Source organism: Micromesistius poutassou, assembly GCF_964030765.1.
Source record: "Micromesistius poutassou genome assembly, contig: SCAFFOLD_5090, whole genome shotgun sequence".
NCBI classification, from domain to species: domain Eukaryota; kingdom Metazoa; phylum Chordata; class Actinopteri; order Gadiformes; family Gadidae; genus Micromesistius; species Micromesistius poutassou.
The window spans coordinates 1-15,839 of NW_028179257.1; the positions used below are offsets into that span (position 1 = coordinate 1).

The 15,839-nt window shown below is 48.2% G+C and overlaps 2 protein-coding genes across 2 annotated transcripts; one reads left to right on the top strand and one right to left on the bottom strand.

Moving 5' to 3' along the window:
- The first annotated feature begins 613 nt into the window (after positions 1-613).
- On the top strand, positions 614-3,842 carry LOC311372993 (solute carrier family 15 member 1-like). The gene is made up of 5 exons (XM_084489873.1): positions 614-649; positions 779-887; positions 1,563-1,697; positions 2,356-2,463; positions 3,109-3,842. The coding sequence occupies exons 1-5, from the start codon at positions 618-620 to the stop codon at positions 3,394-3,396; spliced, it is 672 nt and encodes a 223-aa protein (XP_084345999.1). The 5' UTR covers positions 614-617; the 3' UTR covers positions 3,397-3,842.
- Positions 3,843-6,511: 2,669 nt separating this feature from the next.
- Positions 6,512-14,638, bottom strand: LOC311372992 (serine/threonine-protein kinase 24-like; the record flags this gene model as incomplete). Its single annotated transcript, XM_084489872.1, is given in 11 exon segments — positions 6,512-6,696; positions 7,234-7,290; positions 7,292-7,368; positions 7,714-7,782; positions 8,483-8,606; positions 10,280-10,428; positions 11,302-11,487; positions 11,872-12,029; positions 13,043-13,151; positions 13,440-13,496; positions 14,408-14,638. Coding segments are annotated over 11 exon segments (1,257 nt in total), but the record flags the coding sequence as incomplete, so codon positions are not given.
- Between the last annotated feature and the right edge of the window lie 1,201 nt (positions 14,639-15,839).

The window sequence follows — 15,839 nt, forward strand, 5'->3', positions numbered from 1 at the left end:
GTGTCCTTGTGATAATATGGCCACATTAGCACATGTTCATGTTACCAAATAGTCATAGTAACATACTGTATGTCAATGCAGGGCTGCCAACTTTTGGGTTTAGGCCGGAGTGAGATTCTGTAGAATCTTGTAATGCATACCTTATAGCAGGGTCCGCGGGTGTAATTGTTGATGAGCGGTGGGGGGTGGGATTGCGGGAGATCGGGATTGTTGACAGGAGGGTGGGGGGGGGGGGGGGGGGGGAGTTTGGTGACTCCTAACCCTAACCATAACGTAACCCTAACCCTAACCCTAACCCTAACCGTAATCCTAATATTCATGATTCCGGATTCCGCCTACGAAAAACACATTTGCTCCCCGGTCACATACAAAGCGGGGAACATAGGACCCGGGGGAACATAGGGATGACCCCTGTCCACATTAGCATCTAGTACATGTCAGCACATGTCGCTATGTTGGCGTATGATTTGGGGCAGACATGAAATCAAAACAAAATAACTCTGGAGGAACTCTGACAGATAAAAGCATTGTGTTGATGTTTCCTTTGCAGGTTCCTGAACGGTTTGCAAAACCGCACTGTGAACGTGACGTCACTGGGGACAATCCTCACCAACCAAATGTCAGAGTATGCTTTTGTAAAACAGGGAAAGTAAGTGCCAGACACACACACACACACACACACACACACACAGGAAATGACCAAAAATAAGGAGGGCTATCATGATATAGTTATTCTTTTCGTTATTCATGTGTGTGTGTGTGTGTGTGTGTGTTACAGTGCTCAATTTGAAATCCAGGTCCAGAATGCCAACTGTATGTACTCTATGGCCGTGGGCTTTGGTAGCGCTTACACCGTCATCATCCCCGACACGTTCACCGTCGCTGACGTGAGTCCTCTTCCTCAATCCTCCTCCTCTTCCTCACACTTCCTCCTCCTTCCCCAGTCCCCCTAACCGGGAGCAATATGGATGCTGCTCAAACGCATTATTTTTTCGTTTCTTCGTAATGGCCGTCATCTGATGCTCGTCCAAGTAAAGTAGGAATAACATATTTCGGATAAATTTCGGATATATTTATCCGGTACTTTTTGGAGCAGGTGATAATGACTGTGTTGAATTTTGGGATGGGGGTAAATAAACTAATTTCAATATTTATCCGAAATGTTGTGGGTCCAACTGTATTAACTCTTTTTCTGTTTTCCCCTTGAGGGGTGTGTGTTTGTGCATGTGTGAGCATGCTTGTGTGTGTGTGTGTGTGTGTGTGTGCATCTGCTTGTGTGTGTGTGTGTGCGCGTGTATGTGTATGTTATGCGTGTGCATGTGCACGTGTCTGTGCATGTGCATGTCTGCGTGCGCTTGTGTGTGTGTGTGTGTGTGTGTGTGCATCTGCTTGTGTGTGTGTGCGTGCGCGCGCGTGTATGTGTGTGTGTGTTATGCGTGTGCATGGGCGCGTGTCTGTGTGTGTGCATGTCTGCGTGTGCTTGTGTGTGTGGGTGTGGGTGTGTGCATGTGTGTGTGCGTGTGTGCGTGTGTGTGCTTCTGTGTGTGTGCGTGCCTGTCCAGTGTGGAGGTCTCCGGCTGGAGGAAGACATCAGCCCCAACGTGGTGCACATGGCCTGGCAGATCCCGCAGTACTTCCTGATGACTATGGGCGAGGTGGTGTTCTCCGTCACTGGCCTGGAGTTCTCCTACTCACAGGTAGACGGGTCGACCAGAAGCTAGAGTTGCTATGGTAACGTCTCTGGCCTCGCACCAGAGACGTGATGACATCTGCCATGGAAGCATTTTCAGAGTGATGGACAACAGGATCTAAATGCGTGATATGAACATAGCATATCACAGAGGGATGTTTTCCACTACAGTGCTGTCCCGATATAGTGTCAGGGAAATGCCACAAAGTATATCAAAGGGGTTGTATTATGTCGCCAGGTGTGAGTGTGACTAGCCGTTACAATCGGTCTTTTCCTGTCGTTCAGTGACATCACACGTGGGCGTGTCCACCTAGACGTATGATGGATAGATCAGCAACATTTGCTACGGTTCACTGCGTAGGCAGGTAGACTGATCTCTCCATCATATATCTAGGTGGACACACCCACCACTATTTGAAGTGATTTATGATTTTTTTGTTCACTTAAAAATGAACAGGTGCTGCTGCAGAGAGCAAGATTTTGAAACTAAGTTTCAATAATTTCAAATAATTTAAGCTTTTAAATTGCACAATTTGATTTCAAACAGAATGTTATTTTATATATATAATAAGTAAAGTATAAGTATAAAAAATATGAACATATTGCAGTACATACCAGTGGCCGGTACTTTCATCCATTCATAACTAATTGACCTCACCTTTCAGGCCCCTAGCAACATGAAGTCTGTGCTGCAAGCCGGTTGGCTGTTCACGGTTGCCGTGGGGAACATCATCGTGCTCATCGTGGCTGAAGCAGCCCAGCTGCCGGAACAGGTGGGCGAAGCACTTCAGACCAGACACATAACCGAAAGGTTCCGGGTTTGAAACCCAATGTGGAACCCCAGTGTATCGAGTGTAGGACGTCCCTCACCCCAGGCTGGTCCTCGTCTCTTTGATAAATAACGTCCTACTAACCGGCGATCGTTTGTGATCCTGCACTCTAACGCACCTAGAGAAGTTTAAAGGTCCCATATTACACCACCAGGTGTGAGTGTGATGAAGCCGTTTTGAAACTCAGCCTCTTCTGACGTCACAAGTGGGCGTGTCCACCTAGATGTGTGACGGATAGATGAGCACCGTGTGCTACGGTCCACTGGGTAGGCCGGTGGACCGATCCATCCAGCACACGTCTAGGTGGACACGCCCACTTGTGATGTCAGAAGAAGTCGATTTTTAAAACAGCTTGTAACGACTAACTAACGACTCGCACACCTGGTGGTAAAATATGTCACCTTTAAACGAATATTGATGCTACAGTATAAAACGACAGAAAGAAAAACAAACAGTTTGAGATCTTTATCCATATGAGCAGAGTAGCTTAGCATTGTAGCATAAACATTAGCATTGTAGCATAAACATTAGCATAACTCTTACTTTTTTTCCCCCTCCGCCCTTTTTTCCTTCCCCTCGACCAAAAAGTGGGCGGAGTACATCCTGTTCGCCTCGCTGCTGGTCTTCGTGTGCGTGGTGTTTGCCAGCATGGCCCACTTCTACACCTACATAGACCCCACCGAGATCGAGGCGCGCTTCACCCAACCGGACGGCGACGACGACAAGAAGAGGCGGAGCCTAGAGCTGCACGACAGGAAGGAGTCCCTGGAGAGCGAACGGCAGAGCAGGAGGAGCAGCAGCAGCAGCAGCAGCAGCTCCGGGGCCAGCTCCCACCACGAGGCCCCCGCCGCCGCCGCCAAGGTCACCAACATGTAGAGACGTGTTCTCTCTCTCTCTCTCTGTGCTCGTTATCAGAGTTTGGTTTTGTGTTTGTGTCGTTTTGGTCGTCGGTTCCGGAGACCAGGCGAGTCGAGTGTGGAGACGAGGAGGAGGAGGATGGTCTCCGGTGGGGTTAATTTTGGCGGTGGGACAGTTGAGGAACGGATCGTTGAGTTGTGCGGTACATGGATATGGACACGGAGGGAGGTCTGGTCATGTACTCTCGAGAAGATGTTTGATATTTCGAGATTATTTGATGTCTGATAATTTAGATCCCTGCTTTCTGCTTAAAGATGGTCATTTCTACTGAAAATAGATGTACATGTATTTAATTTTTTACAAATGGTATATTTTGCACTGTGTAGCAAAAGCAAGATTTTGGGTTAATGGGTACATTAAAATACCATTAACCGTTCAATTTAGTATTTATTCCCAGCCAGCCATTTTATTGTAATATAGATTCTTTATGTAATTGATGCAATGGGGAGTACATCTCACCTCCGATCTAGGAGGAACTTGTAAGACCTGCCCGATCAATTTCCCTCAATAAAAACACTTGGTTTTAAGTATCTGCCTCCTTCTGACTTTGTTCCTAAATGCACCTTTATTCACACACACACACACACACACACACACACACACACACACACACACACACACACACACACACACACACACACACACACACACACACACACACACACACACACACACACACACACACACACACACACACACACACGCTGCAGCTGGATGCTATTGGGGTCCTCTGGCGATTGGGGATAAAGTGGTGGCGACTGAAACCATACTTGACCGTAACAGGAATACTCCATCAGGACACCATCATTCACACACGGACACCGTCAGAGCCCGGAGATGCGCGCCACAGTTAGCAGTAGCTCTTTATTTCTCATGTCACTTTGAAAGCTTACAAGGAGCTTACATTTAACTTGGGAATTCTCAAATGACACAAGCAAAGATTATATACAGTACTATAAACTGTCAGCTATGATAAAGGAACCCAGATGTACACGTTTTACATTTTTCTAGTTCTCTCCGTAGCGTGTTTTTTTTTTTTCTTTGATATAGTTTTTGTTTTTGCCAAAGGGCAGATGTCCAGACCCTATAAAGCATTCCATATTTCCATACTTTACCCTTTAAGCTGTTAAAAAAATATCCGATATTTCTTAATTCTTTCGATCCCTGTGTTGACGAGTGCGTCTCCGATGAAACTCTTCAACATTATTGCTGCGTTAGCACAGTAGTAAATTCTGGAACTTTGAAGTAAACATGGATAGTAAAACATGGCTATTAGCGACAGGTTTCTTTTTTTCCTCTTGTTTCCCCCCCCCCCCCTCAACCCCCATTTCTACGCTCTTACAGGTTCTTTAAATACTCAACACACTCCCAAAGTGCAAAAAACTGATCTGAAATGTAACAAAAAAGGTGCAAATCATACTACAAAAAAAAAAAGACATAAAAACTGAAAATAAACAAAAGGTAACGGATGACATGGCACTTCTAGCATGGGGGGGGGCGTTGGGAGAGGAGGGAACACAAATGTTGAGACTGACGATTGTAACATGGCATCGATGTCAGACAGCAGAAAGCCCCCATGCCCCGTGACATGCGGGACTCGTCTCCATCTTGGGGAGATTTACCGTCGTCCTTTTTCAATTTTGACCGAGATGACGTTGATGATACCGATTTATCGTAAAAGTGTCTGCAACTTCTGAAAACACTGACGCGGCGAATAAAGATTGCGTGGACAAACTGAAAAAAAAAAAAAACTATGTAAGAGGCCCGTTATTTAAAAACACTTTAGCTGTGGCCCTGCGTGTAATGCTTCTTGCGTCCATGTATGTATGCAAGTAACAATGAAATGTAACATTTGTGCAACATTTAAGTAACGTTCACGATAAATTACGAGTAAATAAAAACGAGAACCCACGACGCTTGTGTCTCGGGTCGGACCGGATCCAGTTTCAAATGTTAACACAGTCTACGTAAAGTCGTCTAGGTCGTCGTCTGGCTGTGAAGTCTCTTCCCCTTTCGGACTACGAGACATTACATTAACGAAAGAGAAGGTCTCCACGCCCTAAACAGTTTAGTATCACGTCCATTAAACGATTCATTAAAGCCACCGTGATTGACTATGGAGGTTGAAAACACAAGTCGGTGAACAAATGTTATGCATGTTCAAAAATGACTCACCAAGTATGAGATACGACAGAAAACAGAAAAAAACAAAAAACAAAAACAAACAAGCAATAACCAAAAAGGTTTGCGTCTGAAAAAAGGCAAGGCATTTTTTGTTCTTGTCGTTCCGAGTGACTTTTTAACTTGTTAAATATCTACCGTTTGTTCTCTTTATCAGCATCTACAAAATGCACGCAACCATTTTGTACACAGTGATTCATTTCCCCGCACCGTTGATGACGACAACTTCTTTGTCACACACACAGCGCCCCCCCCCCCATTGCCTCGGAGGTCAAAGTTCACTTAAAGCACTTTACCTGAGGTTTCATTATGAATGCTGCAATTTGCCTTAAAACAGGGAGTCATACGCGAGGGCAAAATGTGTGTGCGCAAGACCAACCGTCCGCGCACCCGCGTGCAGAAGTAACCGCACACGCGCCCCGCACTCACGGTGGCACGCGCGCACGCTAGCAGTCGAAGAGAGGGTCCCCTGCAGGTTTACCGAGCATGCTGTCAAAGAGGGTTTTTTTTTTTCAGCCTGCAGGAAATGGACAGACGGGACAGGAAGCGCCCCCCCGGAAAAACAAAGTTACGATCGGATGCCATTTTATTATTGTTCTTTTTTTTCTTCTCTTCCTTTCCCGGGTTCAAGCAGATTCCCGCGTTGGGGGACCCGATAAGCGAGGATTCAGGGGGGGCGGAGTTGACAGGAGGGCGAGGGACTACAAGACTCCCCTGTCTCTCTCTCTCTCTCTCTCTCTTTTCTCAGTCTGTGTCTGTTCAGAGTTCGTCTTCGTCGGTCCTCAGGGGGGGGGGGGGGGGGGGGGTCTGTGGAGGCGGAGGCGACCGGAGGGACGAGCGAACGGCGGTCTCCCCCAGGGCCCGAGGGGGAGGGCCGACGCAGTCACCCGGTCTTGGGTGGTCCAAAAATGTCTGGACCCCCCCCCCCTGGTGTGGGGGTGGGGCGCGCTGGAGAGGGCGGGGCGGGAGGTCGGGTGCGACAGAGCGGGCGGGTTGGAGGTTGCGGCGTGAGGTTGGGGCGGGGCAGAGCGCCGTCGCTAAGGGGGTGAGGAGGAAGAGGTCCGGGCTGTAGAGAAGCTGCGGCCAACAAAGAAAGACAGAGAGGAAAAAAGGTTTTGAGTGACAACATGTTCTGGGTTCAAGGGGAACACCGGTTGGTTTTATCAGGCTTTATACGTGTCCCGGGTGCATTCCTGGAATTCCATGAATTCAATAAACGACAGGACATCTCTGCGACTCATCTGTCCAGTTTGCAAAATTCCAACACAGTTTCAAATTGTTATTCAATTTCAAATGCCTTTTGTATGTGTGTAAAGAAGCAAACGTAAATATTGCTTCACATTCTGGGAATCAGGATATAAATCATGTTTCATCTAGGGAGAGAGAGACAGAGAGAGAAAGAGAGAGAGCAAGAGACAGACAGACAGAGACAGAGATACAGAGACAAAGAGAGAGAGACAGACAGACAGACAGACAGAGATACAGAGACAAAGAGAGAGAGACAGACAGACAGACAGAGACACAGAGACAAAGAGAGAGAGACAGACAGACAGAGACAGAGACACAGAGACAAAGAGAGAGAGACAGACAGACCGAGACATGGAGAGATATTACCTCTGGATCCTGTGGACCATGTGATGGACCAGCGAGTCCGAGATGCCCGGGTAAGACCTCCGCCACCAAGATGGCCGCCCTCAGCTCGTCCAGAGCCATCGGGTTCCCGTTCACCTGCTCCTGCCTGGCCTTCAGCTGGGGAAACCATGGCAACGGTTACCAACAATAGGGCTAGTACGCGTTCTGCTGTGTTGAGAGGACTCCAGAGAGTTGTGGAGCCGTACCGTCCTAAGTCAACGTACATATACCGTGACCTGGGCTGATGAAATGATTAAGGTTTAGTACCTTCCCCAGAAGCCAGCCTGAACCCCCATTTCAAAAAGGTATATTGCTTGTACGTTGAAATGACTGCCGCCATATTGGGAGCATGTGAGTTGTTATGTTAGCTATGGCGTTGGTGGTGATGTTTTATGGTGATTGTTTAGTGATCAATGGTGAAGTGCAGAGAGTACTGCTGATGGAGGGTGTGGGTCTCCTTACCTCTGCCAGCGCGGGTGAGATGACCGCCGCCAGGCTCTGAGAATAAGGCCTCTTTGGAATGTCTTTTGACTGCGACAAAACAACAATAAGACAAGAACGTTATCAATTACAATCGCTGCCTTAATGAGCTCACTGCTAGGTCAATTGGTTCCAGAGCATAAACCTGAACGCTGTTTACTGATACTATTCATATTGTATTATTACTATACTATTGTTATTATATTTGCACATTGTACCCTTTTGCACAAATACATTTTTATATTTATATAAAAGTCGGTGACAAATGAAGCTACATCACTACTCTTTAGTCACGATTATTATTGTCCAGACAAGGAGCATTTCTGGAGAACAGCCACCTTTTCTAATCATGGATTACTTCTTACATAACGGGCACTGTCATCAGAGTCGTGCCAAGCTAGAGGAAACCGGCCAATGGGGCGGTCTGTGTCCGGAGGAACTGACGGTTGATTGGTTGTGCGATGTGAGGCCAGACTCCCAGTGTCGCTCTGCGGAGAAGCTGAGCATGACACATCCTTGGCCTTTCAGAGGTTCACAACTTCCACTCCAGTGAATTCAGTGAAACTAGACCTCAGCCCTGATTAGGTCGATACCTTTTTATCCCACGCCAAGATAAAACCTCTCCGACAGACTGTAGACAACGTTATTGACTCGTCGCTCGGCCTAGCGTCCAAAAGGGCCGTCATTCACCAATGAGTGGACCAGAGCCCGGACTAAACCATCCGGTACCGAGTCGGGAGGGGTGTCTTACCTGATCTGCCGACCCAGACTGCCCCTCTCCGTTCTGCAGTTTCTTGGGGTCTTTTTCCCGGATGGTGAAGATCCAGTCGTCACTGCCAAAGTCCTTTCCGCCGGAAGCCTGGCCGTCCTGCTCCCTGATTGGACGGTAAAAATGGGTATAATGTTTGCTGTTTTATCATTTTACTAGATTCAGAGATTAGGCCAAGTGTGCATGGACGGCTTGGTGATACGTGGTGTCCGAGCAACAACAGAAACCACGCAAAAACAACGAAAACACCCAGACGATGTTAACCCGTCAGAGATGTCAGAACGTGTTTGTGTGGCCGAGGGCCGGGCCCTCCGTATTTCTGCCTGCAGCTTCCTCCAGAAGCGCTCATCCAAACAACTTCACACTCCACGCCGCGCCGCGCCTCCTCGGGTCCCCAGAGACACGCCCGCCGAGTGTGAAGTCGATCGGACGAGCGGTTGTCGAGAAAACGGACGGGCCAGTCAACAGACTCCTCTGATCATAGTTGGATGTTCTTTTGATGCAGTATTGGCTTCCACGGCCAATATCAACAAACAATCAAGGCCCGTTCGTAAGGCTGCAACATGTTTAAACTCTTACCGGAAGAAGGGTTCAAAACAACTCATCTTATTTCAAGGGATGTCATGTGGCTCAGGAGGTTGACTGGTAGCTGGAAGGTTGCTAGTTCGCTCCCCGGCTCCTCCTAGTGTGGAGGTGTCCCTGAGCAAGACGCCTAACCCTAACTGCTCCCGACGAGCTCGCTGACACAGTTGTTGGTGTGTCAATGTGTTTATGAATGGGTGATTGTTTGGCAATATTGTAAAGCGCTTTGAGAGGCCACTGGTTAGAAAAGTGCCATTATAAATGCAGCCTGTTCATTAACCATCCAAACTAACATACCTGGAGGTCGGGAGATGTAGCTGACAAAGCGTGAGAGGCAATGGGCCGTAGGACTCCGTTGACCTCCTAAACTATCAAAACTCTCCTGGGCTCTCCTTACGGTTAACCGGCCAGCACCCCATCACAGTTTGAAAACTTTTTGCCTGTATGTATGCATGTACGTACGTCAATTATTGCACCCATAGCACTCCTGATCATCCCTGGAAGGAGGGATCCCCCCCCCCCCCCTGCGTTCCTTTTCAAGATTTCCTCCTTGATAATTAAGGGAGTTTTTTCTTGCCTTCTTGGGGGCTAGGGTCATGGGGGTGTCAAAAATATGTGACATAAATGCATAAATGCTCTCCCCCCCCCCCCCTCTCCACCACCAGGTCGACCCGGTCGTCTTCGAATCAGCCCTTATCTGTCCCCCATACACGTCTTAAAACAAAAGGTGACCGGGCATTCTCTGTTGCTGGTCCTAATTTATGGAATCCCCTTCCACCCCATGTTACGTCCTCCACCACCCTTGGCATTTTCAAGTCTAATTTAAAAACCTACCTTTTCTCGATTGCTTTTAACAACCTTTAACACCCACCTCCTTTCCCCATTGCTGCTACTTTAATCTCTGTTTGAATTCTTACTGCTTTTATTTAGTTTACTGTATTTTACTTGGCTCTTCATTTTGCCATGTAAAGCGCTTTGGGTCAACTCCTGTTGTATTTAAACATGCTATATAAATAAAAGTGACTTGACTTTGAGACTGTACCCGTGATTAAGGGCTATACAAATAAAATTGAAAATGAAAATAAACTAAAATCTAAATTGAGAAATGAGCCCCGAGCCCTGTTCCTCTCTCCGCTCGCTTCCTGATCAGCGGTCAGCCTTGGGTCACGTGGGGGGGGGGGGGGGGGGCGGACTTACGAGTCCGACTCGTCGGAGCTGGACTCGGTGGTGCGGGACTGCTCGGCCTTCCACCTCTTGTACTTGTCCACCAGCTCCGTGAGGTACGAGGTCTTCTTGGCGTGGCGCACGATCAGCTTGTGTTTCAGCAGCTCCTTGGCCGTGGGCCTCTGGAGAGGGGAGGGAGGAGGAACTTTTGAGTTTGATGGACCTACCAGCAGCCGTGACAACCTCAGACGGACGGTGCTTCTCGAACTTTCTTTTATTTTTGTTATTGACGTCATCTGGTTCATTTGTGTTGTTTTGGATTGTCTCTTGACACCCCAAAATTGTTGTTTTTTATTTGATCTTGATTGATCATCATTGCATCTGCCAACTTATGATGCAGTTCAACCTCCAAGGATTAATACATTTTTGGCTCATCTTGCATTGATTACTGCAGCCATCATTAGGTGAAAAATTAATCATTAGCTTGCCATTTTCTTTTTGTTACCAAATTGATTTAGAGAGTTCAATGAGCCAAGTGCTGATGGGTTTTATTCCTTTGACTGTTGAAATAGGATTTCAACTGCCAAGTGGCAAAAGGCAATAGTGATGTGTGAAGTGAAAATCCTTCTTAAAGTCCTAATGTCCAAAAACTCTTGTGTCCACCCTTATTGGCTGTGAAACTGAGTTCAACTTGCGTAGCTCGGCTGGCTGGGTGGCTGGCGTGAGTGGGAGGGGATTGGTTTCTGTCGATAGTGAGATTCTTGTAAACAAAGAGAGGTACGGCCTGCCAGCATCTTTTAATGGTAGAATACATCAGTTGTAGGATGCGATTTTATTGATAATACGACTGAAATCACCGTTGATCAGCATAAACTACAAATATGTCCAGGTCAACAGAAGCTCAGAGCAGTACTCATGTTACACGTTGAGAGTTCAAATAAAAACTGTCATCAGCCAGGGTGTTGTTAAGTCTGGCCGGGAGGCGGGGCCCTGAGGCTCCTGACCAATAGCATGGCCCAATTTGGGTTTGGAGGGTGCAGTAGGATGGTACTCACAAATCGGGGCTCCTTGTTGAGGCAGGCCTCCACAAACTCCTTGAGCGGCTTGCTGTAGTTGCCCTCCAGAGTGGGCGGGTTGTTCTTTGGGATGAGGAAGAGCACCTTCATGGGGTGGAGCTCCGAGTGCGGGGGCTCGCCTTTGGCCAGCTCGATGGCCGTGATCCCCAGAGACCAGATATCGGCCTGAGAGAAACACAGGGACCCGCCCACTCTGAGTATCAATGGACACCGGAAACCACCGGAAAGACCCCGCGATTGGTCAGAAAGGCACAGGGAATAACCTTACTTAAAACTGAAGTGACAGAGATAAGTCTGTATATTGCAGAGTCTTGGTTATGAGATAGTAGTAAAAAAAAAACATATAAACTATTTACTACTACTACTACTTTTCTGAAACCTGCTTCTTAAAACATAATTCCTTCCTTTCAGGATATTCTGTCAAAAGTGGACAAACATCAAATGGCAAACCTGGCTCTGAAAGACATCACCATAACCATAAGCTCCACGGCAGTCCAACAACAACAACCACCAGGTAAAAACACAAACGCCATCGCCACGGCAACCCACCTTGGAGTCGTACGCCGACTGCTTGATGACCTCGGGCGCCATCCAGAAGGGCGTGCCCACGAAGGTGTTCCTCTTGATCTGCGTGTCCGTGAGCTGGCCGGCCACGCCGAAGTCGGCCAGCTTCACCTCGCCCTGCTCAGACAGCAGCACGTTGGCGGCTGGGGGGGGGGGGGGAGAGGGGGAGAGGGGGGAGGGGAGAGAGGAGAGAGAGGGGGGGGGACAGCGTGGGGGTTAGGGTGGATTGACCCTCTGCTGCAGGGTTCAGGGGGTCAATCTCCGACGTCTACAAGCTGATCTAAAAGAGCATCCTAGAGCGCGAGTCCTGGATCCCTTATGAATAATAAGCCATATCCGCAGTAGTGTGAAACAAACACAACAGCCATTAAGCCAGGTACATAAAACAGATAGTTCCAGTCCTTGATTCCGCTGTCGTAAAATACTAAGTATATTAAGATTTAGCATTAATGCGCAGCCCACCTCAGACTACGCTAGCCTGGGTTGCTTGGCAACCGTGTTTTGCTGTCCCGAGGAACTATATTGCATGACGGAAGAACGATGGTCGTTTTTTTTCCGATAAATTACCACACTTCATGTTGCGTTGTGTTTATTTAGTGAAATATAAGTAGGTTGTCTATAGTAACAGTTTTATGGTGTTTTAAGCCGCTCTTAAATCACTGTAAACCACCGACTCTTATATCCTGGGAATCAGATGAAACGTTTAATTTGCTCTGCAGACAAGGTCTGGCCCCCCTCCCATGCAAAAAGATTTCTGCCCGGTACGAGAAAGACAATCACGACCGTTACGAATATGAGGCGGAATAAATACGATGACGGTGCAGAGGAGCGCCGTGGCGTCATTTTAGACAACAAAACATAACAAAGGTGGCTGCCACTGATGTAGAACAGTCTGTTGATTCCGCTATCGAGACGGTATTAATCAAACTGGACGATATATTTCACTAAAAGAAGAGCAAACGACTGCAGTTAAAGCTTTTGTTGAGAAGAAAGCTGCACCCTGAGGCATTTTGGTTTGCCCACGTTGAAATCAAAAACGAACAGAGAGATTACAGACTAATTAAGGCAATTGCAATTTGTCTGGTGATGCCAGGCTAGGCCTCTCGGTGCTGATTGCTCCCGTCCAATCCCCTGTGAGCGGCGGGGCCCCGGGTACCTTTGATGTCCCGGTGGATCTTCTTCTCCGAGTGCAGGTACTCCAGGCCCTTGAGGATCTCCCGCAGGATGGTGGCGATCTGGGTCTCGTCCAGGGCCCCCGGCTCCAACTGGGGCCACAGACAGAGGAGAAACGACCATCGACAAAGAGAAGACAGATCTCACAGGGGGTCAGCTCAGTGGAACATGATAGATTCGATTAGATAAGATTCAACTGTATTGTCACGGTGCAGAGTAGAAGGACATAGACCACAAAAGGCAGTTAGCATCTATATAAAAGCAGTAAGGTGCAGAGTATGTAATGACAGCGAGTCATGTGGGAGGTGGTGCCCCCTGGAGTGCAGATGGGGCGGTGCGGGCCGGAGGGAGTCAGTGCAGAGAAGACCCCAGACACTCACCAGGTCTGACGCAGAGCCACCACCCAAGTACTCCATGATGATCCATAACTTGGTGTCCTGGAGCAGAGAGAGGGGAGGAGGGGATTAACGACGGCGGCTGTGGCTGCTGAGGTGGGAGGCGGGGGGGCATTACGGGTTTTAATACTCGGGATTAAAAGATGCACCGCTCCAGTTGTAAATTATAGTATAATGGAGTGGTGTGTAGAATGTTTAAGCGCTGCGAAAGGACAACAGGAAAACCTGGCGTTACTGAAAGGCTTAAATATAAAACGGGACCAAAAACATCAACAAATGATATCATATAAGAATGCAGAGAAAGAATGCAGAGGACGCAGAACAGGACGGATGCTGACGTGGGCCCCAGAAGGAGAGTTCAGTGCAGCACTCGGTTGTGAGAGTCCTTTTCACGCCACCCTTAAAAACAGAGCCTCTTAACATCCGAGATCCTTCACACTTCTCTACCCGTGTGCGTTTAAAAATAAGCCAGGAGGACCGCCTCCTCTCAGAGCAGATAGCCCTCACCAGCTCAGCCCGACGACACGCTAATTGAGATTAGCATCAAAAGAGGTATTTTTAAACGTGGACAGCCCTGGAGGCTGTTTTTTTCATAGCACGGAGAAAATTGAGTACGGCTACAGGTAGGTAGGTCCCCACTCCCTAAAAATGGACGTATTGCAGCTTAATGGACTGCAGACCATCTGGAGGACGACTCCCACATGGAGAAATCAATAGAACAGTAACAGTGATGCATTTAATCACAACCTCCCCCCTCAACGTACGTGTGTGTGTGTGTGTGTGTGTGTGTGTAAATTATATCTATCTATGATCAGTTTGTCTACACACACACACACAGAAACAAACATGTGGGACATGGATGTACATGTGCGGCGCTTACATGTACACACACACACAAATTCATCCCTTCATTCAAAACCCCGGTAGTGAAAGGGGGCATGGCGAGGGGTCACCTTGAGGTAGGAGCCGTAGTACTTGGTGACGAAGGGGCTGTCGCACTGGCTGAGCACGGTGATCTCCTGCTGGATGTCCTCGATCTCGTCCTCCGCCTCCTCCAGGTCGATGGTCTTGATGGCCACCACCTTCTGCGTGCGGTGGTCGATGCCCTTGAACACCTCGCCGAACGAGCCCTTGCCGATGCGCTCCAGCTTGGTGAACAGCTCCTCGGGGTCGGCGCGGTTGCTCTGTGGGAGGAGGGGGGGGGGGTCAAGCCCAGGGTAGTGGGGTTAGTGTTAGCTTGACACAAATTCTCCCCCTTCCCCTAGATTTGAGCCCTAACCCCAGATTTTTACCCGCGAAGGGGTAAGATGTCTCAATTCTTAAGGGAGCACTGTCAGTGCCTTAAAATCATCCCTTGAACGCTAGCCAGCTCGGTAGCTGACTCGCAGCTAAGGGCGCTCAAAGCAAGTGTTCTTGTTAAGGGGAGAGAAATGGGACTTGGCCTTAGTGTGACCCTTCATCACTGTGGGGTAGGGCTGTGCAAGTAATCAAATTTTGAGCACGATTTCGAGTCTTGGGTCCAACAATCTCCAAACAAATATAATCGAGTTGAAACTATTATTTTATTTTTTTATACCTAAACCTAGAACAGCATTTTTGTACATTCTTTTCAATTTTAACATTGGCTGTATTTTTAAGGGGGAACTTCAACGTTAGTATAAGTTAAAAGTATTTTTGGAGAGAAATGCTGAATAAACGCATCATCTTTTCAAACCCAACAATAATAGTTTGCACAATCGTGATTTCAATATTGACCAAAAATAATCGTGAATATGATTTTTTCCAGAATCTAGCAGCCCTAGTTTAAGGACACCTCCCCCTTACCCTACAGCCCCTCCGCGAAGGGGCTAGAAAAGTAACTCAGAGGAAGACCTCCCTCGATGTCTTCCTCGACATCCCTCGAGGGGGGGAACACAGAGGTCTTGAGAAGGAACGCCGTGTGAGGCGGCGGGTGGAGAGAGGAGATGGAGGGGGGGGGGAAAGGGACAGAGAGAGGGCGGGAGGAGTAGAAGGAAAAGCACATGGAGACAGGGAGGAGATTGATGGAGGGGGGGTGAGAGAAGAAGAAAGGGAGGGGAGAAAGGCAGGGAGAGATCAATTGCGGCAGGGGTGAGGAGGAGGTGGGGGAGAGTGAAGAAGAAAGTGAGGGAAGTAGAGAAGGGAGCGAGGGACGTAGACAAGGAAGGGGAGAGAGAGGGGATTTAGAGAGGATGGAGAGAGAAGTAGAATGGAGAAAGGGAGAGTGAAAATGTGGAGGGGGGGATAGAAGTAAGGTGGGGGGGCTGGGGGGGGGGGAGAGAGAAGAAACAAGGGAAGCAGGGAGGAATGGAAGGAAGGAAGGAAAGGCCGTGAGAGAGAAAGGAGCGTTTTAGACCAGAACAAAAC

Excerpts from the sequence above, each read along its gene's own strand:
- LOC311372993 (XM_084489873.1), top strand. The coding sequence starts at position 618 with ATGTCAGAGTATGCTTTTGTAAAACAGGGAAA. Across the intron at positions 650-778 it reads GCTTTTGTAAAACAGGGAAA|TGCTCAATTTGAAATCCAGG; the intron begins GTAAGTGCCAGA and ends TGTGTGTTACAG. Across the intron at positions 2,464-3,108 it reads CAGCCCAGCTGCCGGAACAG|TGGGCGGAGTACATCCTGTT; the intron begins GTGGGCGAAGCA and ends TCGACCAAAAAG.